The sequence below is a fragment of the Pipistrellus hanaki genome (genome assembly GCF_964339955.1).
Source record: "Pipistrellus hanaki genome assembly, chromosome: 15".
NCBI classification, from domain to species: Eukaryota; Metazoa; Chordata; class Mammalia; order Chiroptera; family Vespertilionidae; genus Pipistrellus; species Pipistrellus hanaki.
In genome coordinates, this window is record NC_140517.1 from 15,034,722 (window position 1) to 15,062,069 (window position 27,348).

Below are 27,348 nucleotides of genomic sequence, written 5' to 3' on the forward strand. Positions count from 1 at the left end.
CTACTTTAAAATGTTTATTCAAGATTTTTACCTATTCTTTTATGGATTGTTTGTCCTTTTATCATTGCATTATAGTCTTTTATGTATTCATTTTTTTCTTTTATGACTAGTGTGGTATTTTTTTCTAATTCTATTTTCTAAACTTTTGTGGGTATATCAAAATACAGTTGAATTTTGTGTGTTGATCTTTTATCTATAGAGCTTGATAAATTAACTTATTAGCTCATGATTTATCTGTAGATGATCTTGCATTTTGTATATATATAATAGGTCATTTTAAGATGATAGTTTAACTCTTTTTCAATTCTTTTATTTTTTATTGTGTCTTGCACAGGCTAGGCTTTTAGTACCAAGTTCAATGGAAGTGATGATAATTAATGTCCTCTTGTTCTTGAACTCAGAGGGGGAAGTGTCAGAGTTTCATCATTTAATATGATATCTTTAGTATATACTCTCCATCAGTTAAAGAAATTTTTGTATTTCTAGGTTTCTTTTCATCTTGAATGGGTGTTGAATTCCATCAGTTACTTCTGTATTTGTTGAGATTATTACATATTACTTCACCTTTATTCTTCAAATGTAGTGATTGTTTTTCAAATGCTAAATCAGTGCAATATTCTGGGATAAACCTAAATTTTAAATGTCATTGTCTTAGTTAATCACTGGATTAGATCTGCTAATAATTTGTTTGAGAGCTTAGCATCCAAATTCATAAGAAAGATTAGCCTGCCATTTTCTATTAATATAATGCCCTTGTCTTTGGTCTTAAAAAGCCAACTGGTCTCATAAAAGAAAAAAAGTTGGGAATTATTCTCCTTTTTTTATTCTCTAAAAAGAATCTTTAAGTTTCTTGTTCTTTCTTCCTTAAATGATTGAAAAATTCATTATTCAAGCTATTTGACTTAAAGCTTTTAAAAAATTATTCAGTTTCTCAGTAGACAGAGATCTAAGATTTTCTATCTTGTTCTTGTATAATTTTTGCTGAACTTTTCCAAGCAATTCTCCTAAGAAAGTAAGTGGCTTGCCCAAGGTCACATAACTAGTCAGAAGAACAGTTAGAACCCTGACTCTCAGTCTGGTGCAGTGAGCTTCCCACAGTAGTGGGTCATCTCCCCAGCCTCTCACATTACTGCATTTGCATTTTTACTCCCAAAATCCATTTACTTTGAAATGCAGCTGCATTCTCCCAATGGCCCTCAGTCTAGATTTTATGTAAGTATTTGGATTGGTACCATATTTACATTTATCATCCTGTGCTAAAGAAAATGAATGTTTGTGTATTAAAGGTTAGTCATCTGTGGAGAAGTTGATTTCCATACCCTGAGGTTCTGGTGTCAGCTTGGTTTCCTGAATAAAGTTGTTTTCTAAAGATTGCAGACAGAGGTGAACTATCTTGTAGCAATTTTCCTTACATGAAATAAACAGCTGATAAGAATATGCTTTCATCTTTATTACGGGTTATTAATGACCAGAACCTATAACCAAGCTTTCATTAGTGAAAACCATAATGACTGCTTAAACACAATTAATCATGCAGCTCCTCCAAGTTGTCATGATCATTGGCTTCTCATCTCCTGAAATAAGCATCCGATTGAACACTTTGCAGCTGTTTGAAGTAGGGATGAATTTGAGGAGGGAAGTTTAGCCCGGGGTTTTCTTCACACCTGAGAGGGAGAGGGAGAGGGAGAGGGAGAGGGAGAGGGAGAGGGAGAGGGAGAGGGAGAGGGAGAGGGAGAGGGAGAGGGAGAGGGAGAGGGAGAGGGAGAGGGAGAGGGAGAGGGAGAGGGAGAGGGAGAGGGAGAGGGAGAGGGAGAGGGAGAGGGAGAGGGAGAGGGAGAGGGAGAGGGAGAGGGAGAGGGAGAGGGAGAGGGAGAGGGAGAGGGAGAGGGAGAGGGAGAGGGAGAGGGAGAGGGAGAGGGAAGAGAGAAACATCAATGAGAGAATCATTGATTGGCTGTCTTCTACACATTCCCTACTGGGGATCGAGCCTGCAACCTGTGCATGTGCCCTGACCGGGAATCGAACCCTGACCTCCTGGTTCATACATAGGTCAATGCTCAACCACAATGCCAAACCAGATGGGCCATATTTCTAAAACAGTTGTTTCTGCCTTTCAGTTGTTGGTCCCCCACTGGATATGTTTTTGGTTAAATGCAGCCAGGAGAGTTTGCTTTTTCAACAACAGTGTTCTAGCAATTAAAGAGATTGAGTATTAAATTTAACCAGTGACTAATATGATATTCATTAACGTTTTCCTGAACCAGAACTCTCCTTCCTTTCTTGTGTTTGCCCTTCTGTGGTGGAATCAAGTTTGTTTCGGCAATTGATTTTACCAATTGATTTCGTTACTTTTTATTGTAGTCTAAAATTGAGAAAGAAAAGAAGCAACTTTTTGCCTTTGACAAAGAAATCCTCCAGAAAAGATTAAGAATACAAACATATTGGTAACAACAAAATAAAACAAAACAATAATGAATGAACTAGTTCTATCATTTAAATAAAACTGAGGTGTGAAAAGATTATTTGATCAGTATGAGATAAACAAATGGTTGATAATGTTTAACTTTTGCATCTTTTCAACTGGGCATGGAGAGACATTGAACCTAAGGGTTCAAGGTGATACTAGTATTCAGAATAGGCTTTAGAAAGAGACATTCTTATTGAACTTTTGGTTGCTTGGATGAGCCTTAGAAGTAGGAGCATAGCTGTGTGTTCTCATCAGTGCCCAGTGAGGTTGCTGCCATCGTAGAGGTGACATTAAGTGCTAGCAGGATATAGAGCTAATGCACTTATTCAGCATTTTAAAAGGTACTGTGTCTCTTACTGAAGAGGAGATATTTCAATTCAGGAGTTGGCAAGTAGTCTTTTTCCCCAGAGGTGTGATGATGTATTATTAAACGTATAAGCAATAATATTAGTACTTCACAGGACAGCTTTATATGGTCATTTACATATTTTACTCTAGTGAACCATAAAGAAGTTATTTTTTTCCTTCTAAAAGCCAATAAAGGAACACCAAAATATAAAATAGTAAGTAATTGAGAGTGATTTAATATCTTGCAGTTGAAGCTGCTAAATAGTACTTATCTGAATATACTTATACAGACTTACCTGCATGAACTTTGTTTCGATTATGTGATTATTATATTATAAACATGTGCTTTGTACTTTGGAAATCTAACAAAACATAGTTATTGCAAAAGAAGCAAATGTTTTAACATGGCTCGCAGGCAATGGAAATATTACTTGATCTAGTTTTATTTATTTTTTGGTTCTTATTCCATAGCTCAGGGTAGGGAATAGCAGAAGTTAGGACACACAGACTAGATAGCACTAGTAATAAGAGAAATCTAAAATACCAATTCATAACCATCCGAAAGAAATGTGTATAGCAAAATGTTGAGATATGTTAATCATAATGGTTGTTGATTATATCATGTCTGTGCTTTTGTGGTTATTTGAAATAAAGGGGAGGGGGAAAAGTAGGCTTACAGTTATTTGTATGGAAACATATAATACAAGAATAAATACTAATACAAGAATAAATTTTATGTTTATCGGCAAAAAAATACATTTTTTTGTTTAGGAATTGTTTAGGGAAGTGGAATGAAAGTTCTGTCAATTACACAGGATGTAAATACTCACAATTCATTCGGTGCTAGTATGTAAAAGGTCATTAGAGTACCTCTCTTTAACTCCCTTCATTGTAGAGATCAGTAAAATGAGGCCCAGAGACATTCAGTGATTGTATACCTAAGTAAAGCTGGAACTTGAACCCAGGCCTCTGACACCATCTGAGACCATTGCCCTTTCTATAACCCCACACTGCCTTCCATGCAGATTGGAAATACTGATTTTGGCATTGCCGCTGGTGTGCTGGGTGAGCTCAGTCAAGTTCCCTAATTTGTTTCTTAAGCCCTTCAAAGCACTTCCACAGAAGTTTGATTCAGCAATTCACTTGATTTGGTGAATTTGACCCTGCTGTGACCAAGAGATGAGAAATACTCCATCCACCAACTTGTTAGTTTTCTAGGGCAGCAATTTTCAACACTGACGTCCCACAAGAATTGTTAAAACCTTCAGTACCTGACTATTCAGTCATGGGCACTGACCTCTTTTCCTTTAGATTGTCAAATTTTAAAAAATGACAGCAGCCAACACAATAACCATTTGGTGTGAATGAATCAAAATTCCATCTATTTTTTTGTTGTTGTTATTAGATCTGCAAAAAAATATATTTTTTGGTATACCACAGAATCTTAGTAATTAGTTTATGTGTGCCGGGAGATGAAAAAGGTGGAAAATCGCTGCCCTAGAGAATCTAGGGCTCCACTCATATATTTTTTTAAACCGTCCTCTGCTGTCTGAAAGTACTGAAACCACAGTATGAAATGTATTGTGTCTACAGCTGGCTTCACCTTTTTTTGGTAAAATTGGTTTTGTTCGTATTTGTTCTTACTAGATGGATAGTGGCAAAGCTGGTAAGAGGTAATGAGACCTTCCACAAAATAGATCTTTACAAGGACAGAATAAATGATGATGGCTAATCTCATTTACAATAATTGCACTGTTCAACCCCAGAAACCCCAAAAGAAATGCTGTGGGAACAGGCACTCAAGGACACAGAAGCACTGGGGCACAGCCACCTTACCTGTTCCTGTAGGCCTCCCACCTCCAGCCCATCATCCTTCTAAGTAGCTGGGGGCTCGGGACCCCTTTTAAGGTTCTCTCCAGGAAAGTGGGTATAACAGAGAAGTATTTCAACAGCCATAGGGATAAGACAAGAGTCATTGTTCCTTCACCTTGTGGATCTGATGATTTTTTGGAAGATGGTGGTGAAGAAAATGATTATTAGATCAATCATTCTTGAAAAGACTATAGTTGCTCTCGCTGTGTTTCTGGGAAGGGACAGTTTTGTGGTGAGCAACTGCAATGGGTGACATTGGTCTCTCTGACCCCCTGGATCTTTCTGAAATAAGTAAACCCTTGAATATTTTCTTTGATTAAAAATATTTATCTTTGTTGTTGAAAGTATTACAGACGTTCTCCTTTTCTCCCCCATTGACTCCTCCTGCCTCCCTCCTGGGCCCTCCCCAGGACTTTTAACCAATGAAATACAGGGTGGGCAAAAGTATGCTTACAGATTTGAGTATGTGAGACATAGAGTTTATTCTTGTATTACTATTTATTCTTATATTATATGTTTCCATACGAATAACTGTAAGCCTACTTTCCCCCCTCCCCTTTATTTCAAATAACCACAAAAGCACAGACATGATATAATCAACAACCATTATGTTTAACGTATCTCAACATTTTGCTATACGCATTTCTTTCGGACGGTATTTTATATTTCTCTCATCACTAGTGCTATCTAGAAGCTTTAAACGTTTCCTGAGGCCCTATAAATCCATTTTTACATTAAAATATTGGATAAGCAATGCATTCCTATATTCAGAAATTAAAGCAATATATTTAAAAGTATATGTTGAAAGGTATTATTTCCATCCTATCTCATTCACCCCACCTTGCTTTTATTTTATTGTGTTTTTTTTTTGTTTTTTTTTTGCATATCTTCCCAGTGTTTTTTACAAATAGATGCAAACATGAATGTATATAATTGTATTCCCCACTTATCCAAAACAACATGCTGTATAAATTGTTCTGAACCTTGCTTTTTCTACTTAATAATATGTCCTGGAGATCTTTCCATATCACTGTGCACATTTCCATCCCCGCACAGTATTTCACTTTCAGATGTAGCACAGATCATTTAACTGGCCTTCTACTGGTGGGTATACTTGGGCTATTTTCACTCTATTGTTATTAAGAACAATGCTGTATTGACTATCATTGATCTTGTTCTGATTAGCATAAATTCCTAAAAGTGAGCCAGAGGATTCATAGTTTTATAACTTTGATAGACATTTAGATCTGTGTCACCAAATAGACTCCATGAAGAATGGAACCATTATGCATCCCCACCCCCAAACAGTGTGTGGGAGTGCCGTCTCCCCTTAGCCTTGACAACAGATTATGTTCTCAAATTTTTGTTTTGTTTTGCTAGTATGATGGGGGAAATGGTATAGAATTACATCTCTTTTGTATTTCTTTTATTATGAGTGGAGCCGTGCATCTGTTAATACATATAGGGGGCCTTTGTATTTCCTTTTTCACAATTCCATTCTTCTATTGGATTGTCTTGTTGACTTCTAAAAGCTATTTATATATTTAGAGATTTAATACCTTTGTCTCAGACATAGTTGCAAATATTTCACCCACTTCTTCTTTTGTTTTTGCTTATGAACTTTTGTGCCACGCAGAATTTCTTTGGTCATTTCTATGTAGTTACTTTTCTAGTCTTTTTTTTAGAGGGACGTGGATTTTGAGTCAAAGTTAGAAAACTTTCCCTCTATAGTTATCAAAAAGTTTCCTGTACTTTTATGGTTTTATACTAAACACTGAAATGTTTGATTCATTTAGCTTTTATTCTGATGTTGTTTTCCATATGGTTGCTAAGTTGTCCAATATCACCTCTTTAAAAACAAAATATATCATTAAACCAATGTTTTGATTTACTGTCTTTATAATATAATACCTTCCAAAAGTATTTGGCTCTGTTTTGACTTTGTTTATTTATTCTTAGAGTTTTTACATTTTTTGGTTATTTTATTTTATTTCTATGAGAATCAAGAATATGGCTCTTTTTCAAATTCTCTAGATTTTAAAAATTTCCTGTTCCTTTACATATATCATAGTTAAGCTCATCCTTTTTTTCCTTTAAATTACTAAGCATAGTCTAGATGTTATGATTCTACTATCTGATTCTTTGTGGATCTGTTTCAGTTTGGCTTGTATCTTCAAATTCTAACTTACAGAGGTTTTTTTTTGTTTGTTTGTTATTTTTTTTAAACATGTCTCATTATGTTTGGCTATTTTTTTGTTTTGTTTTTTTGCAATGTTGAAAATTTTGAAACTTTGGGTGCAAGTACCTTTCTCCAAAAAGAGACAAGTTGGTTTTGTTATGTTTTGTTTTGGAGAGCAAAGCTATCCTATGACCACCAAATTTAATGCTTAAAGTTATCTGAAAAACATAGACAATTTCAATCTAGCATTTATCTCTGAACTAGGGCTACCCTCATCTTGAATGTACAGTTCTCTGAGGATTGAGGATCAGCTTATTTGGGAGGATCTTTTTTTTTTTTTTTTTTTCTTTTTCATCTCAAGTTTCCCCATTTTTAGGCGTTGATTTCTATCTTTCCTGCCCTCACAAGAATGGTAGCTCAAAATTGCCAAGAGGAGCATGTCTTCATATCAAAAAAAATTTCCATCCTCATTTATTTCTTTGGATCCTGTTTTTTCTTTAATTTTGGCCCAGTAGTTCCTTTCCATCACAATAGCTCTGAAGTGCCTTTAAAAAGATGTTTATTCATATTTTGTTCAGATATTTAAGTTACTTTAGCAGCAAATATACATTTAAAATGTATATTGTTGTCAGTTTACTAACTAGCTGCTTGGTTCATACAAATGTGAATGGAACAAAAATGTTTGCTAAAAAAATAAAGTGCAAATGATTATGCTTTCTGGATGCTGATGAAAGCTTTAGCAGTACAGATCAACAGAACTTTCATAGTATCTAAGCATTTTCTTTTCTATCTATTTCCCATGGCATTACAGAGGGCAGGTAGAGTATAGTGTGTAGGTTTGTGTCTTCTTGGAAATGGGGCCCTCATGTCTATACCTAGAATTAAGGCAATTGTGCATCTTAAATGAAGTCTGAGATAAATTACTATGTTGAATGAAGGTGTTCTTTAACATTAAAAGAATTTTAAATGATAAACATAGCTTTTGTCTTTCTGTTTTTGTAGTGTGTGTATGAGTGTTTCACTTTTGTTTTAGTTTAATTGCCATTATCTAGGGATGTGGCTTCTCTTAAATAGTCTGTTTTCTATTAATGAAGTTATTGAATTTCCTTCCTGATTCCCTTTGATTTGGACTTAGATCCTCTCATGCTGAGCAGCTCTTCCCAGATATACTTGGTACAGTTACTTTAAGAATCAGAAATCCAGCTCATGTTTGAAATGGAGATGAGGCAAATGGTTATAATTCTAGAACTCAGTTGACCTCACGGTTGGGCTGTAGGATTTAAAACTGTCACAAAGAAGAAAAAGTCTTGTAACAACTACCACAACAACTCATATTAAGCAAGATTTGATTCTTTATAATTGCACCAAACATAATTGAAGTTTACTAATCATATCTGACCTCTGGGGAAAAGAATGAAATGTGTAATGCTTGTGCAATCTTCCCTAACTTCACCTTTGGGGTGGGAGGGGAGGGAATAGCCCAGTAATATCATTCTAGAACAAATCTCAAAGTGTGTTTACTTTGTTAATTTCCAGGTGAAAGAATGTTTGTATCTCTGTATGGAGCTGCCGTAGACATGAATATAAGGCTGGACAAGAATTCTTTGATCATTGAGAAAACCTACATCTCTCTGGCCAATCAGAGAACTATAACTATTTACAACCGCAGTAACATCATTGCCCATTTCCAGTGGAAGGTATTTCCTACCCAGGAAGAGGAAGATAAAGAAAAGTATAGGTTTGTAAGAAAAATCACCTAGGTGCTGTAATTTGGGGAAACAACAAAGCTCAGTTAATTATGAAAAATCAGTGACTTTCGTGGTAACTTTTTAGAATGTGAAATTTTTATAGCTTGGTTCCAGTGTACAATGCTCATTTTTTCATTGAAAGAACTTGAACTATGTCGAACACAATGTTGTCCATTATCAGTCAATCTTAACCTGGTTATAATTTATCACTAGCCAAACTACTGGATTTTGAAGACCAAATATAAAATTCTTCACTGTTTCCTCAAAACTAACATATACATCTGTATTTCATTTCATAGCCCTAATCAGATTGATCAAGTGTCATAGGGTTTCTGAAAATAATCTCTCTTGGTTTGGGATCAATGTGGATTTTTTTAAATTTATTTTTTTAGTGAAAAGGTATTTCTAGAAAAATAGAAAGAATGAGGAAAAAGAAGGGGTTAGATATAACAGCTTTTATATTCCCAGTTTTAGTAGCATTGCTGAATCCCTGCTAACCATATACTAGTAATTTAATGATTTTGTTGTTATCTTTTTCTGCTTTTTAAAGTGATACTTTAGGCAGTACAGAAAGTTAATAAAATAGAAAACTCAACTATTTTAACTAATCTCTTCAATATTAAATTTTGAATATTTCTTTTTTCTGTATCTACCCCTACCCCTTTAAACTCCTTTCATCCTCCCCAAATTAGCACCTTTGCTGCTTTCATTTGGATTTATTCAGCCTTTTTTTATTTGCCTCTCCAATTTCATTAAAGATTAGCCCTGGGAAGCTTCAAAGCTTTGTTTAAAACCAAGTTAGTATGTGATAAAAATGAAAGTCTTAGGTCCATGGAAACCAGGCAGCAATCCCCCACTGTGCTGCCCCTAATTGAATCAGAAGGAGCTGGGACAATGACAGGACACAGAGGAACCAGAAGCCTCATTATTCAGGCAGGGAGCTTTAATCACTGGATTGCCACTGTGTCATCTTTAAAAAAGTGAGAAAAGAAAAGCCTTTCCTGCCTAAAAACTTTCATTGGCCTCATGGTATAGAAGCACCAGGAGTTGGGAAAGGTAAGAGAAACTGGTCATCCACTGCTTCCTTGGTCCTGATTCCCCCAGCTGATGTGTACCATCAACCAGAATGGTCCAAGCAGGTTTAAAGATAAGATGCGAGAGCATGTACAAGCAAACGAGTAGTAGTCAATGCAGTGTTTACATAACCTGCTTGTCCTGTAGGCATAATAATCTCTTGAGGAAAATGAATACACACTATCAGAGGGGAAGCCAGCTTTCAATTCAACTATGCCTATGTATTTGACTATATGTATAGGATATATTTTATGTCCAAAAAAATTTTTTTTAAGGATGTTAATGTCAACAGGAAAACTCAAGAATTCAAACCAATTGCTCTCAGAGATGCTAAGATATAGAGTAGATAATTTCAACCACATGTGGATGGATATTTCTCTCCCCGCCCCTTCCCCATTCCACCTTCCCAGACACTCACACCCTTATCTCTTTAATGTTATCCTCATTGAGTCTTATTCCTTTTCTCTTATGTTATCTTTCTTTCACCATCTCTTTTGCTCTTTCATTAGTTCATCTAGCAATTTAAAATTTTTTTTTTTTTTTTTGTAGCAAGGGCTTAATACGGGATGGCATTTTCATAACCATGATTAGAAACCTAGTTTTATTATCTAGGATCATGCCCTTCCCTTAAACAATGAACTTGAAAAGTGGCACCATATGGCTAAATAAGAATACTTCCATTTTCACTGGACATAGCAACATAACTCATGTTTTTCCAAACTGGTTGGTTGATTTATGTGGAGAGTTTATTGGAAATTCCGTTCCTTACCTTTCTCCCCCCTCTCCTAGGGCCAGATGCCTGGGACGTGAAGGGAAATTGATTTAAAGGGGAAATAGGCCATTTATACCTAATATCTTATTTGACTAGATTAATCTCTTCTCTCACATCCCTCTCTCGTTCCTTAATGCATCCTCAAACATGCCACAACTTATATTATTAGTCATGGATTCTTATCCTGGACATAACTAGCTATGAGATGCCCATCCTCTAGAAAAAAAAAAAAAAAGTCAATTACAGAGAGGTTTGTTGTTTACTGAACATTTAGTTCCCATCTCTGGATAGCTGCCCCTCTGTAGGTGGCAGTGCTCTTGCTGTGAGTATGGACCCTCTTCTCCTCTAAGTCACAAATCCTCAAGTTGTATCTCAAGCCACACAGCAGTGTCAGGCAAAACAGAATGTTCTCTGGTAGCTTGCTTGTGGTCAGTGGTTTGTTCATCCCCGAGAAGTAGCAGTCAGATCTTTAGCTAATGGTATAAATCTTCTCTTGAGCTCCCCAACAAGGCCAGTGTAGGTATCCCCAGAATAGTCCTCCTCATGTTTGACTCCCCTGCTTCTGGTGATGAGCAGTCTACCCCCTTTTTCCCCCTTCTGCAGCCTTTGTGGTTAAAAATGTAGAGAGGAAGGTTGACTTTGGTCCTGAACTTGGGACAGAGAGGACCTATTCTAAATGGTCTCATGCGTACTTTGAGAGACTAAAGTTTCCCTTCGCAGCATCCCAAGGACCTACGATTTAAAACATCAGTGTAGATTTTTAAGTGAGACTTGGGAGTCTACTTACTGCTTTCCAACTATAACATGGCTTACACCTTGTCCTAAGGCATTCATCTTATAGGAGCTGGAAGTTGCTCAGGGGTCACATTGAGATGGCTAATTGCTTTAACCGGTACCCTCAAGACCCCACTCCAGCCATTGTGGTTTTGTTGGCCACAACATCTTGCTGATCTCCCAGTGGAGGAATTTCAGCCCTCCTCAAGGAAGGAAGTTCCTTTCTGGGAATTATCATTTTCTGGAAGTTATCGTTTTCATTCTAGGAATGATGACTTCCTCTCCACACACCTCAGCGTGTTGGTACCAACCTTATGACACATGTCCAGATTTGGGACTGTGAGCTAACCCCAGGCTCCAGATTCTAACAACGGAGATGTCACTCCCCCTAGGAAGAAATTCTGGACTTTAAGTCCCCCTGCCCCGACACACACACACTTTTATTTAAACCTTCAGAAGGAGACACAGAGGGCTTAAAAATTGCCTTTTGGGTCTTTGCCTTTTTGATGTTTTTCTGGGACTTGTAGAGAAATTAATCTCTTTAGAAATGGAGGCAGCATTCATCCCACCTTCCTTCCTTCCCTTTATCCTGGAGGCATTATAAAACATTACCATAAGATTCTTTCACACTCATTCTCATCGGACTCGGCGTGGGCTTTTGAGGATTTCGGTTCCCCACTTCTCCAGGAAGGTCGTGACCATTGTCTCAAGAGCAGCTGGCTCAAATTCTAGATTTACTCTGTGCAGGAGCTCCCCCAGTCTTCCGTGGACTCCCACAAGTAGTCAGCATGGACTTATTCCACAACATTCAGAAATAGCGAAATACATGTTTCTCTAGATAGAACAGTTTTAATTGGGCTTTGGGCCTGCCACCCAGGGAGTAATAAGTTTAATCTTGAGTGGTATTTGATAAACAGGGAGAGGACCTCTCGTCCTCAGCTTATAACAGTCATCACAGAGTGCTCAGTGACCAGGGTCACGTGGTCCATTTGAAGGTGGATGGCTATAACCCAGGTGCGGACATGGGAGTATTTCTCCCAGCTGTGAAAGCCATGGCTTTTAGTTCCCATCTCTTCAGGGTGCTGCATCCAGTTATCATCTCTTCGGGGTGCTGCAAAGGAGCAGGGTATCTAGCTCCTGAAGATGAGGAAGCATTACTGGTTCAATGCTAATTATACCCGAGACACAGGTCTTCCCCGTTGACTCTAATCCATGGCTGAACTCTGCTTGAGGCCTGAAGGTGGTGGGTGTTGGTGGCTGCCAGACCATTTGGAAAATGGGTTAAATCCATGATTTTAACTGAGAGAAAAGGCTGGTGTGTTGGTAAGCTCTCTGATAAGAGGTGTCCTCATCTGAACCACCTGAGGCAGGAGACCATGGAGATCAGCAGGAAAAATGGCCCCCCAAGTAGCCTGGGGTATCTGGAAGCCCTTGTTGGAGTCAACTCAGCTCAAGGTGTTGTTGCCTTTTAGTATCTCAGCCGTGGCTCCATTTCCACATGAGAGGGCAGAGATGAGACATCTGGGACCAGCCTCCACCCACCCACTTTGCATTATGCAGCTGTTGATGATTTCAGAGTCCCAGCAGCAGGGGAGCAGAGCCGTGCTTGGCAATTTATGTTCTGTTTCCTTTTCTTTCTAGTTCAAGGGTTGAGCTAATCATACTCTTCAGTTCATGGAGCATTATCATCCGTCCTTAGTCCATACGAGGCATTTTATCCCCACACACCACTCCCATTAGACCCGTAAATAAATGTAATTTTTTTATGATTCCCATTATTTGTTTAACCAACCCTTCAATCTCTTACATAAATGTTACCCACATTTTCCGGTATTGTTGCCAGCGTTTTAATGAGCATCTCTGTAGCTGTGTTTTTACTTACATCTGTGATATTCCTTTAGGACTGATTTCCAGAGGCAGGCGTTATAGCTTCGCCTCCCAGGAATTGGCGGCTTCCTTTCTGCGGACTGAGCGCGCTCTCATTTGCGTGGCTCTGCCCAGCAGTATAGAAGGACTGCTCATTACCTGGGACGCTGCTTCCCGGACACAATAAAAAGGAAGCACAGAATGGAACCAGAACACACTGGAGCCATTTGTTTCACATCTTTACGCTACGTGGCTAGAGGATCCTAGACACGAAAATCATCAAAAAAACAAAAACAAAACAAACAAACAAAAAAAGCTATTTGACATGGCTAAGTATGCAGTTTGCATGAAGTCATTTAGAAAATAGTTGGGCCTGGGGCGGGAATTCAGTGACCCTAGGCTCTTATTAAATAATTTGTCTCTCATCGATGGTGATACCAGTAAAATGTGGAGAAAATGGTCATATACCCTGGGAGGAGATAAAATTAAGTCTCCAAAAATTCAGGTGAGCCCTGGCCGTTTTGGCTCAGTGGATAGAGTATCGGCCTGTGGACTGAATAGTCCCGGGTTCAATTTTGGCCAAGGGCACATGCCTAGGTGGCAGGCTCCATCCCCAGAGGGGTACGTGCAGGAGGCAGCCGATCAATGACTCTCTCATCAATGTTTCTCTCTCTCTCTCTCTCTCTCTCTCTCTCTCTCTCTCTCTCTCTCTCTCTCTCTCTCTTTTTCAGGTGAAGTAATGGCTATCAGGAGTAATGCAATCACATCTGTGGTGAGGACAGAGTAGAGGGCTGCTTTTCTGACTTTTACAAGGGCCATGAAGAGCTAGAAGGGGGAGGGTTTGGAGAGGGCAATGGAGAGGAAAAGGGGGACATATATAATATAATACTTTCAACAATAAAGAATTATTTTAAAAAAGAGCTAGAAAGAGGGAGAAAAGGTTTCTTTAGATGTAGTTTAAGCATCTCATACACTTGACAACTTGGTAATTGCCTGTGTTTGAGAGAGAAAACTGATATTTATTGAGTATCTACTTTGTCCCTGGAACTACACCAGGTCCTTGATCACATTTAATCCTCAGCACATCCTTAGGACGAGGGAGCTCCTGTTTTATAGGTAAAAGTACTAAGGCATAGAGGAATTTAGTGGCTCCCAAAGCCACAGAGCTAGTAATTAGACAGTAGAATCAGCATCCAAACCCAGTGCTCACTGGCTCTCAGTTTTGTTCTCCAGCTAAGAAAGAATGAAAGCTAAGCAAGTTTAACAGAAACAAAATTGTCCTTGAAGTGTGAGAGGTGGAGTAGATGTTAAGTGTTTAAACAGCAACTTAGGAAAACACTATTACCGGAAATACAATATGCATAAGGGCTCAGGAGAAAGCAAATGGAGAACAGGAAGCCCAGGAGGACTTCTTGAAGGAAGTGACTAAAGGGGAAACTGAGGCTCTTGAGAAGTTAAAGTATAAGATCACTCAGGTAGCACGTTACACACTCAGGGCAAGGAGGGACCGCCCCAGGGTGATGGGTGAGATCATTCCCAGGAGGATGGACCGGAGGAGAGCGCCCTTTACAATGGTCTTCATGGGAGTACCAGAACGTATCTCACATTTTCTGTTTTCTTCAGGGTCTGCGAGGATCTGATCAAAGAGGAAAAGGATGAGACTGATGAGTTTCTGGAAGAGTTTGTTAGTGACCCTTTACTCCGAGAACGAATCTCCATTCTCTCCCGCACCTTTGCGAATCAGAGAAGGCTGGTTCAGGCGGACAGCATACTTTTCTTGAATAACATTTTCACTATTGAGCCTCTGGTGAGCACATATATGCAGTCTGAACATATAGGGGAGTGCGGGTCTTCTTTTGGTAAAAAACACTCACTCTGGGATTGTTCTGAGAGCATAAAGACTCCATCTGAAGAGTCTCATCATCATTATGAGACAGTAAGTGAAGGTTAATGGTAAGAATGCTCATAGGCTATGTTTATAGGTCACACTTTCTATGCACCAATCACTATTAAACACTTTAAAAAATATTTTTATTGATTTCAGCAAGGAAGGGAGAGGGAGAGATAAAAATATCAATGATGAGAGAGAATCGTTGATCAGCTGCCTCCTACATGCCCCCTATTGGGGATCAAGCCTCAACCTGGGCATGTGCCCTTGACTGGAATTGAACCTGGGATCCTTCAGTCTGCAGGTTGACACTCTAACCATTGAGCAACCAGCTTGGGCACTAGTAAGTACTTTGTATGCACTATCTAATTTATTTCATATATTCAATTATAGTTAATTCCCCATTTTACAGATGGATAAATTGAGACTTAGAGAAATGCGATAACTTACTCAAGGCCAAGCAGTTAGTATCAGTGGTTAGAAATTGATCTCTGATTAGCCTGACTGTAGTGTAGGGTTTCTCAACCTCTGCATTATTGACATTTGGGGCTGGATAATCTTTGTCCTGGGCATTGTAGGATATTTCATAGCACCCCTGATCTTGACCCACCAGATGCTAGTCGTGACAACCAAAACTATCTCTGGACATTGCCACATGTGCCCCTGGTGGGCAAAATTGCTTGGTTGAAAACTACTCTGTCCTTAATCCACTCAATAAATATTACTGACTGCATGTACTATACCAGGCACCCCGTGTGTGTACCAGACATTGATGAAGCCTTCTTTGGGGCTGCTATTTTGTGAGACCTGCTGCTGGAGTCTCTAAGGCAGGCAGACGGCACACTGGTTCAGTGGCGAGGCTGATTGTCAGACTGAGAAGCTGGAGAAGGCTTCTTGAGAGCAGAGCCTTGAATTGGGTCCATCTTGCAGGATGGGGACTTTTGGGAAACAAAATTGGGGGTGTGCATGGCATGGCTCATTCAGGGATCTGTGCATGGGTCAGGCTGTTTGACGTAAAGGGCTCACGTAGGAAAATAGGCTGGAGACATGGGTTGGAGCTGAATCTTCTTTCACATGAGAAGACTGTCCGCTGCTCAGTTGAGCAAAGGGATAGTCAGACATGATGGGTTAAACCAGCAAGAGGTTAAATCAGGCTGCACATACAGTCTTGGAGGGATAGAGCAGACACCTATTAAAGTAGGTCAAGCCCAACGATGTTGAAAAGACCAGGAAGGCATTACAAGTACAAGCAAGCAAATGGCTGAGCGGGATCAGGCAGCAGGAACAAACAGTATGGCCCAGGGTGTGGACAGTCCTGGGGTCTTCCCAGCTGGCGCTGGAGACCCGGGCTGGAGACACTCTCCTGGTGCTCACATCCTTCTGGGAGTGGGACTCCAGGACAGCAGACATTGGTGGCCAGTGAGGTATGGGAGGCACACAGGCGAGTCTTGTATGTTTCCAATCCAGAAGTAGAAAGACTAGGATTACCTTGGTTTTTCCTCTCCTCGTGCTTATTTCCATTATCCAAAGCTTCATGATAGAGATATATGTATATTAAAGTAAGGCATTTAATAACTGTTTTTGAATGCTGGATAGGAACTGAATTGGGTGTTATCACAAGGCATCTTTTCACCAGGACTGAGAAAAACATTCTTTAAACAGCGATACATAGAAATGAAATCTTTTAAATGAGACTATTTTGTTTGTATCGTGTGGGGAAAAATCACCAGAAACAGGAAGGGGAGATAAAGTATTGCGGTGTGTATAGCATCTATAGTGATTTTGTCTTTACACTATGCAGGTTTTCTTCTCATGATAGTACTCGTAAGCTGGTTCGTGACATTTTTTTGCAAAATGAAATGAAGGCATGAAACTTTGCCAGTGTCTTCATAAAATTATTCTGGTCAAAACAGCAGATCTCAATGTTGGTGAATTATTTATTGATTTTAAATCTCCTCCCGCCCCCTTCTTAAAGATCTTGGCAGATTTATAGAGATACAGTTCTTATGAGTGTACTATAATCTTACCTTGTAAATTACTTTTGAAGGTATTTGATGGGAAAATGCTGCCATTTTATTAGCTTTTTGACCCAAATGTGAACTATGGGTATTTTCCACTTTTGAGATTTGGGTTTTCTGGGACAGTAAATAAATGCTCTAGTAGTTTGGGATGAGAGAGTTAGGAAAGGATTTATAGAGGAGGTGAGATATGAGCTGTATGTTGGAGGAAGGGTAAGATTTAATTAAGTGGAGAGGCAGAGGGAGAATGTTTCTAGCTGGAGAAATTGTGAGAACAAAGAAAAAGGAGGCTATTTGCTTCATGGCATATTATATAACAATACAATGACCGGTTTTTCTGGAGCAAGCAGCCATAGAGAACATAAGAAATTAGATTAGGTCTGGCCGGCATGGTTGAGTCTCTACCTATAAACTTGGAGGTCACAGTTCGTTTCCTGATCAGGGTATATATCCAAATTATGGGCTTGATCCCCTGTGTGGGGTGTGGAGGAGGCGATCAATGATTCCCTTTCATTATTGATGTTTCTGTTTCTCTCTCCTTTGTCCTGGGTTTAACTTCAAGCTTTGCCAATAGCCAACATGATCTTAAACAAGCCATTCCATCTCTCTTGGCTTTGGTTGCTTTGTGCACAAAATACGTTTTTTTTTTAGTTTTTTTAGTTTTTTTTTTTTTTTTTTTAGGGTAGGTAGGATACTTGGATCCATTTTCGGTACAGACTCTGAGCTCCTTAAGGTCAGAAGTGGTTTGTCCTCATCTGTGCTCCAGGCCTACCTCAGGGCCAATTAATGGAGGCAGGGATGGAGGGAGTCAGGGAGGGAAATCAGTTGATGATGATGAGTTTGGCTCTGAATACGTTGAATTTGAGATGACAATAGATGTTCAAAAAGTTTTGGAAATGCAGTCCTAAATTTGTGGGAGAGCAATCAGGAGTGGAGGTAAGATATGTGAGAATCTCACACAGGTCTTCGTGGAGGGCATGAAAAGTGGATGGGAATTCTAAGAACAGTTTGAGAAAAGAACATTGCAGAGGACCCAAGAGAGCCCTCAGGTGCTGACCTTTGGAGACCCTGCACAGCGGGGAGAGGCTGAGAATTCACAGGGAAGGCCTGCTAGGGGGCGGGCAGCCAGCGCAGGGCTCCTTAGCCCACCTCACATCTTTCTACCCAATTAGGGTTGGCCTGTCGTCATTTTCTACTGAAGGTCTCTGAGTCTTGTTCACATATCAGATCAGTTATACCAGAGCCACTATCTACTTTCTGACAGTTGAGCTGTGTATCAGCAATTAGTGTTCTTTTTTTATTAGAGTGTGATTCCTTTTAATTAGCTTCTTGATATGAGTTGAGTTCACAGAAGCAGAGAAGATTAAAATCATGCAGTCACATACTGATCTAAAAATCCATCTCTAATTGATACCCTGTTCAAGAACTAAAAATAAAATAGAAGGTTGGTGTAGGGCAGCGGTGGAGAACCTCTTTTCCTACCAAAGGTCATTTGGATATTTATAACATTATTCAAGGGCCATACAAAATTATCAACTTAAAAATTAGCCTGCTATATTTGGCCAAACATTTAATCAACTCAACCCTAATGCTCTGTCAGGGCCAGACCAAATGATTTCTTGGGCCTTATATGGCCTTCGGGCCAGATGCTCCCCACCCATGCTCTAGGGGCTCAGTTACCACCTTTCAGATGGCCTCTTCAGCCTCTGTGTCCACCTAAGGTGGAAATTGGCCTCAAATGAGGTAAATTTAAAAAGAAAAAAAAAAAAATCCAAAACAGTTACCTTAGTGTCAGAAAAATAAATGATACGTTTATTTTTTCAGACCTACATCTATATATCTTGGTTTTTCAAATGAGTCAGCTAAAACCAAGGTTAGTTTAGCCCTTATTGTGTTCTCTGCATATTGTGTATTTTATGGGAACATTGTTCCTATTTTAGAGGTTCTTTCCATTTAAAGCAAGTATTCAAGATCAAGAAATCAGTCACTGTCTCTAAAATGCCCAGAGGTGGTGATGGTTTTGAATTTAATCAAATTTTCTCAATATAATCGTGTGGAGAAGTCGTTTGGCTCAATGCTATACGAACAACTGGCCCAAACTCCAGCGCAGAAAGTTCTTCCACTGTCCTGTGACCTGCTCACCGGGTGGCCCTGGTTAGTCCCATTGTCTTAGCTCACTTTCTTATCATGCTCATTACCTAATGTTGCCATAGGGTCTGTCATCCAAACCTTGAGGAGTTAATGCTGGGGTGTGTTGGGGTACTGCTGTGGTTACAGAGTGCAGAGGTGGGGGAGTGTGTGTTTGAGAGACCCCAGAGATGGACCCTGGTGGAGGAAGGAGCAGACAGGGCCTCAGAGTGACCACAAGGCAGTCCTGGGAAGATATAGAACAGAGGTCTAGAAGTAATTTTTTTATTTTATTTTATTTAGTTTTACTTGGTAATCTGTTGGTTTCCCTCATTAGCGCACCACAATGCCAGGGTTCTTTTCCCAGCCTTACAAAGGGTTCAGCGTTCTGGAGAAAAGGGTTGAGGGTAGATGATTAAAGAAGGAGTCCAAGGACAAAAGATAGTTTTGAAAGGCATTGGGGGTCAGAGGAGCTTCAGCTGAAGGAGCTAGAAGACTCTCCTTGTCTTAGGAGCCCCTGCTTTTATTAAGCACAGTTTGTCCCAAGGCAAGGTGGAAATATACACTTCAAAGGGTAAGGTATCAAAGGATATACAGAAACACTGTCAGTTTGGGGAATAGCCTACAGCTGCTCAGGTGTTTGGCCAACAGGAGGCAATAAAATGCCCTGAGCTGTCTGGCAGTTAACAATCCTATTCAGGTTTGGGGGAAGTGCCATTTAGCCGTTTCCAACAGGTAAATTACATATGTGGCTCATCCTTGTAGAGCCGCCCAAGCTTCACCAACCTTTTGGTAAAACTCTTGTAATTATTACATGCTGGAATTGGTTCTCGGCAGTAATCTACTGATATTCTAATAGGAACTATCATTGTTGTTTTAGTCATTAAAACGTGGAATATTGCCTAGCCAGCATGGCTCAGTGGTTAAGTGTCAACCTATGAACCAGGAGGTCACAGTTTGATTCTCAGTCAGGGCACATGCCTGGGCTGGCTCAGTCCCCAGTAGGGGATGTGCAGGAGGCAGTCAATCAGTGATTCTCTCTCATTATTGATGTTGTTATCTCTCTCTCCTTCTTCCTTCCTCTCTGAAATAAAAATATATATATTTAAAAACCCACACAAAAAGAAACAAAAAAAAAAAAAACCATGTGGATTATACTATTCATGTCAAGTTCCTCATGTCAATTCTTTTGATAAAGTCTTGGGGTATTAGTCTAATTAGCCAAAATTTTCCTTGTATTCCTTATCTAGGGAAGGTACTGGCTTTTGTGGAATGATGATCATTTCTCAAGCCACCTCTTTCTGTTTAGTTTTTCACCCCTTTGGAAAAGAAATGTAAAATTGAGTCTATTATGCATGTTTTGTGGCTTCCAGAAAAGCGAGTGGAATTGACTACTTTCAGAAATGTAATATTCTATTTGACTAGATGGACTCTGGCTGTACAGAATTTTGACAGCCTCATTTTGTTATTTTCTCTGCTTAGGTCCCATGGGCACCTGAGTGAGAGAAATTCAAAGACAAAAAACACAATTCTGAGAATTGAGAGGCAGAAGAATATCACGGGGCCAAGAGAGGGAATTAAGCCTTTGATTTCCATGGGCGTCGAGGAGCCCTCTGAGAAATCACAGCACAGATGTACTGGCCTTGTTCCTGAACTCTGGGACCGCTGGCTCAGGTCACACTTTTGAGATGCAGCAATTTTCTGAATGTTGAACACTTGCTATTTTCTCAAAAAGAAAGGTCTGAGAATTTAAAGGTATTCGCCCAAACCAGTCCTAGCTGATTGGCTAACCTTGGTGAGCAAGGAAAACAGGTCTGCTTTTATTAGCAAGTCTTTTCCATCAAAGAAGAAGTCGTTCAGTATCCCTCGGAAAGCTTCAGTTTAATTTAAATAAGCCTTAAAAAGGGAAACTTGATAATTTTCTTATCATCATGTAAGTAATAGTAGACCACGCTTTGTTGTCACTTAAGCCTGCAGAAAACACGGGGTTCAGCAATTCAGACTTTGAAAGCACAGCTCAAATTTAGTTTATTTTTCTCAAGTCGGCATAGCATGTGAGCTCAGCAGAACCAGGTTGGGTGGAAGCCCAGATGGCTACCAAAGAGGAAAGTTGTAGCTCTTTGCAGCAGACCTTCCACTTCTGTACCATTAGCTGAGTCACATTGCAAACATGCGGGAGCTGACTCCTTGGAAATGGACACCAGAAAGGAGAAAGGAGGACAGGGATCCACTGAGAGCAACGTGTCCTTGACAAGTCACAGCTCTTTGCTTCAGTACAGTTTCCCAACCTTCAGCCTCCCTTTGTTATGGTTTGGCCTCTCTGTTCTTTGTGCTTGGCCAAACCTTTTCCGATTGTGTTGGTACAATCACTGTTGTACTGGAGAGCCAGCGTAGGTGCAGGGAGGTCTAAGGAAGCCTTAGGTTCCTCAAGGCTCATTAAATGAGTCGACATTCGTCCTTGTTGGAAGAGACACAAATCTGTTCTCTCCAGAGAAAGGCATGAACATCACACGTAGCTACTTCAGCTCTATAAAACCCCACTGCAATTGTCACCATATATGTTTTAGAGAATTTCACCCAAGATAAAGCACACCTTTTGTGAAAATTCCTCTGACAGATGAGCAAATCTTACACCCCTCTCTTAGGAATTTTTCTGGTCATTATTTTGAGAATCAGAGCTTTATTAAATTTAGTTTCTTGTTCAAGAAGATATGATGGAGTAGAAAAATCTCCTTGTATAGTCATGTGCCTATTAGATCTTTTATCTCAGTGATAATTAGGATAGTTTACCTTCAATGTTTTAGCTTCCTTTTTTTTTTTTTTTTTTCCTATTTCTCTTTGAGACAGCTTCTATTTGCCATGATTTCTCTCATTTATCTGATAAGCTCTAGAAGAGCAACTGTGGGTAGTGAAACATATTACAGCTTCTAATCAATGCTTCTTTTTTTTCTTTTCTGATTAATTGATAGAAATTTAACTTTAAGAAATTTGACTTTGAGTTTTTATTTTCCAAGAGAAAGTCTTAAAATTTTCCTTAACCATGACAAGATAGCAGAAAATATTTATTTACATATTTAAGAATATATCCATTTTGGTGTAACGTGATGGAATTTATTACAACAACTTATTACAACAATTTATTAAGTTTTAGCTGCTCTTGAAGTCATTATTCACTGACCCTGTTCTGAGCCGACTGAACCCTGCCCGGCCAGATGGCTCGATAAAGATCTGCCAAGGCATTTCTCAAAGAGCTGCAAAACACTAGGGTTGACTGTCATCCACAAGGACCTCCTGTGAGTCACCTTCCAAGATACCTGAGCGCATGAGCATGCCGGGTGTCCTATTGTGTTCACCAGACAGGAGCGCCAGTTCATGCTGGCTTCTTCAAGTCTGATGATTAGTTGTCCTGTTTTTAAATTTTTCCAGCATTTTTTTTTTTTTTTTTTTTTTTTTTTTTTTTTTTTTTTTTTTTTTTTATGATGTGAGAAAGGTGAGGCCTGACCTTTTGTTATAATTGCAGTGGGGATGAAGATGTTAAAGAAAGAACATTATAGAAACCCAGTACTGCCACTTACTTTTAGTGTGGCCTTTGGTGAGATACTTAACTTCTTTGTGGCTTGGCTTCCTCATCTTTAAAATGGGGATAATACTACTCCACAAGGTTGTAAAGACTGAGCTAGACAATAAATACCGGCACCTCACACAGTGCGGGGAACATGAGCTCTCAGTTAATGGCTGGAAGTATTATGATTTGGATTTAGATATGATTCGGTCTCTTGTCAGATTAGAGGTATGATTGGAGAGTATAACATTTGAGTTGGCAGACACTTGGATCACTCTTCTATGTGTAAATTGGGAATTAAAATAACTGTTTAAATGATAAATGTAGGTATCGAGTCATATTGTAAACTACTTTCCAGGTAAACCAAGTAACTTAAATGTTCTTGCAGTTTGGGTTTTGATTTTGTAAAATATGTAAGAAATAACCCTTTATTGAAGGAAGGAAGGGAGGAGCTGAGTAATAGAGAAGAGGAAAGAAGGTAACTTTTAAAATATTGTTTTTACTTAAGGATTTTTGAGGGGGATTTTTAAAAGAGCTCCTTTAATCATTACTAGTATAATTTTTAAGGGGAACATTTAAAATTTTTTATTTTATTTTTCCCATCACCATTTATCCCCCCCTATGCCCTCTTCCACCTCCCTTCTCATGACTGTATTAATCACGTGTCATGAACCTGGGGCAGTCTGTTCAGAAACAGCTTTCAGAAAGTCTTGGGACTGTGTCCATCACGCCACTTGTTTGTCCTTGTTCCAGAGGAAATATGAAGTTCCATTTTCAGGGGTATTTAATATTCGGCCAAAAACTGCATTGTGGGAGTTAGCGTTAGACCTGAAAATTCAGTCGATTCCTTCTAGCAGGTCACTTAATACTCTTACAGAAGACGGGAGAAAAGCCAAGCAACGCTTAGAGAAGTGGAGTTACACAGCTCTATTACGCCGGCGGACTCGGAGGAGGTTGCCTCTCAAATTCTGAGCAAACCAATATGGTGGAAGCCCCTCTTTTTCCCCTTTTGGTGTCATTGTCCCCCCAAATATGGATTACACTTCCGGACCTTTAATGGGCTTTGCGCCTGGCGCCAGCGCTGACAACCCCCCTCCGGGGGCTGTGTCATGGCTTATGGCCTCTGTAAAATGTGAGCATTTAGGTAACAGGTCTTGCAAGACCAGTTTGTGGAGAAAGGGGCAATGACTTAATTATAGGTTATCAAGAACGTACACTGGGCTTACCGGCACAGATTCAGATTGCTAGACTCCCTCCCTCCCCCTCCCCCCCCCAAAAAAAAAAAAAAAATCAGGGTTACATTGGAATTAGCCTCTTAACCTTTCAATACATGAAATGTAGTTATGACGCTGAGGGGAAAACAAAACATTAAGACCAAGAAAGAAAATAATCACAATATAATGAAGGCCATTTTGGCAGTCATTTTCAATAAACAAGGTAGTAGTCACTTCCCAGTTACATCCTGCATCCTCACTCTCTGATTTGGAGCCAGAAAAGGGATGGTGATGGGAGAGGGGGCGTATGTGGAAGGAAGGAAGACCTGCAGGGGGGTCTGTGTGATGGGGCTGTTTCCTTAGCCTGGACGGACAGGATATTGACGTCAGAGCCAGGAGGGAAATGTCTGGATGTTTTCATTTCAGAAAGGAACTTTAGAACTGAGCAATAAAGAAAGAAAAATTCTTTTCAGAGACATAAATGACAGGGGAGTTAATTTCAGAAGTATTGGAGAAGCAATATGAAGCAGTTCAAAGATATATAAGTGAAAGTGGGGCCATTGTAGGCTGACCACCCGTTTCTGGGGTTTGCTCTCTCTGGTTTGCAATAGAAAATGCTATATTGAGTTTTTGCTATAAAAAAAAAAAAGGAGATGTTATTTAGTTTTTCCTCTAATCCCAATTGAAAAATACATGTTTCTCACTCCTTCAAATGACCTGTTATTGAAAGCATCCCTCTGCAAAGAGGAAACGGAACGGCCACACTTGTGTTTCCACAGACACACACAGCCCTCTTAGCGCGCATTAACACGAGCCCAGGAGAGGCCTCTAGAACAGGATTGTCCTTGAATTATCTCCCGGGGCTGAGTAAAGTGGAAAGTTAGAGCAAATGTCACAGGCGCGATGAAACAGCTGCGACCCAGGATAGGAAAACACTGAGCCTACAGCCCCACAGCCCCACCCGCTCAGTCTGAACCCCGAGGACTCTGATGCTCTGGCACCGGCATCCAGGGTGCCTCCACCTCAGCCCATCACTCACGGATCAGATCACATGTTTGTCAACACTTCCTCCCCTGGGGGGATTCTGCGTGCCTCTCTGGAGCATGTCTGTCCTGCCATTTTCCAGCTCTGCCCTCCCTCCACCCCAGGTTTAATCGTCAGATTTCTTTCATGATGGGGTCTCCAGGAGTGCTCCCCCCGGGAGAGAGCTTAAGACTGCGGCTCTCTTGTCTGCACATGGACCATGGATTCTCTTTCTCTTACTGGGATAATGCTTTTGAAAGTGATCCGGCTCAGCGCAAGTCATAAGCCCTCGAATTTGCCTGCGTGCACTAAACTTACCTGACATCCACTGTATCATTTCCTACAATTCTGATGAGACTTTTCTAGCAATTTTTTTAGGGTCCTCCAGCTTGCACGGGAACAGCTTAGCTGCGTCCAGTCTATACTCTCTATCAGAGTCGTGTCTAAGCCCACCAGGCAGTGCATTTGTCTCAGGGGTCAGGAGGAAACCCGGGTCTTCAGGAGTTCTGAAGTGGGATACCCACTGATACACCAGTGAATGGATGAACCACCTCTTCTGCCCAGGCTCTCGGTCCTTTCCATTCATGAATGTTCATATCACTAAGACCCCCAGTAATCATAGGGGTATTTGCCACTTATCAGGTTTGGAAAAGTGCCACAGTGAAATGCCGAAATTGGTGAAAGTGCTGAGGGATTTCCTGTTCCCTGCAGCTCTACATGGTATGACTTCTGTGATTCCAGTTGAGGAGAAAAATGGCAGAAATAGGCTGCAGAGCTGAACAGACATCTGCTAATAACTATACACTGTGCAAAGTGAATGGCTACGGCTGACTGAGGAACTATGTGGAACTCTTCTATGAGCCTCTTCTGGATGAGGTCCTGGCAGAGAACAGGGCCCACCCTCATGGAGCCTTCATTCCAGAGACCTGACCTGGGAGACCAGAGCTCCCAGGACTCCCTCCCAGTGACACGCAGCCCTCACTGCTGCTTTTTGAGGGCTCTGTGCCCTTTTAGCATTCCGGGGATGCTGCCCGAGAAGCACATTGATCCGACTGCTACCTTCATAAATAAACGCAAATTGGCTCTCGTTGTCTATCACCCCACTGGGCATCTGCCCCTTAGACTGTTTCGTTCTCTGCTTGATTCTTTATTCCAGCGCCATGCTCATTTCTAATCAGGCTGGAAATGGAATGTGCATCGGGGACTGTCTGAAATGGGAGCCTAATTATTTATCATGTTGTCTTCCCTCCGTTCCTTTTTAGACTCCACCACCTACACAGATTTTCGGGTGAGTTTATCACATATGCCCTACTTGGCTCTCTTTACAAAAACCCTAGAAAAAAAAAAACACTCACTTTTCTACCCTTGTTTTTCCAATACTTTCATCTTGCTGGTAGTCTCTCCAAGTGGCCATAAAAATAACATCAATTGTACTTTAAACAACTATGTACTGAGCATGGGGCAAAGCTTTGGGCCTGTATGACCTTGTCTGATTTTAGGAAACTCTTTGAGGCAGGTGATATTAGCATCCACTTTTATAGCCCTAAGAAGTTAATGAACTGGTCCCAGATTACATGGTTGGTACAAAACACTTTTCAAAGATTACCTCTTAAACATTCTCCAGGGAATTCTGATGGATGGTATGTGCATTACAAAATTTCAAAACTTGGTCTCATTATCACTTTGAGTGGTTTGAATTAAAATGGGGGCTGTCACACTGGAGCAGAACCAGGGTTTGCTCTGGCTTTTGCTGTTCCTTGGGCCATTGCCGTGTTTTCCCAGAATAAGAGTATTTCCTTATGTTGTCACTCAAAATTTAGGAATGTGGTCCCTCTATCAAGTGAGTTAGGCACTTCTTTCTCTCTGGCCCATCTGGACTTTATCTATCCAGGCACAGCACTTAGCATGCATATTATAGAATATTTGTATGCATATTAATCATCCGTCCTACATGTGAGCTCCATGCAGCCCTAGGCCACACCCTTCATCTCGGAAGCCCAGTGCTGGGCGCACATTGGTATATATCGATAATAAGTTTACTTAAACTTATTATATATTCATAAACTCACTGAAATTATTTTTAAAGCTTGTTTCCAACTTGTACCACCTCTTAACAAGTAGCCTGAGTTAACTGTCTGTTGGGTAAAATATTGCTTTCTTCTATTTATTGTAAACGTATTTCCTTCCTATTCCCTAGAGTTTTAACATAATAATATTTAAAAGCAGCACCTTCCCTTCATCATATTGTTTTTTTAACGATTCTTTCCTGTTTTTCAGGAAGGTGATGTCTGGCCCAACTCATCAGCTGAAGTCACGGTGTACTTCAACCCTCTGGAAGCCAGGCTCTACCAGATGACTGTGTACTGTGACATTTCAGGTGAAGACTCTGTGTGGTAAAGGCAGGCTACCAAGTGCC

At 40.1% G+C, this 27,348-nt stretch overlaps 1 protein-coding gene across 2 annotated transcripts in view; it reads left to right on the forward strand.

The window, feature by feature from the left end:
* The window catches only part of HYDIN (HYDIN axonemal central pair apparatus protein), a 326,576-nt gene that overhangs the window by 96,698 nt on the left and 202,530 nt on the right, over positions 1-27,348 (forward strand). For both annotated transcript variants that reach the window (XM_084906677.1, XM_084906678.1), the window contains exons 9-11: positions 8,403-8,604; positions 14,724-14,907; positions 27,210-27,309. In XM_084906677.1, coding sequence (XP_084762803.1) covers positions 8,403-8,604; positions 14,724-14,907; positions 27,210-27,309 — 486 coding nt within the window. The remainder of the gene's footprint in view (positions 1-8,402; positions 8,605-14,723; positions 14,908-27,209; positions 27,310-27,348) is intronic.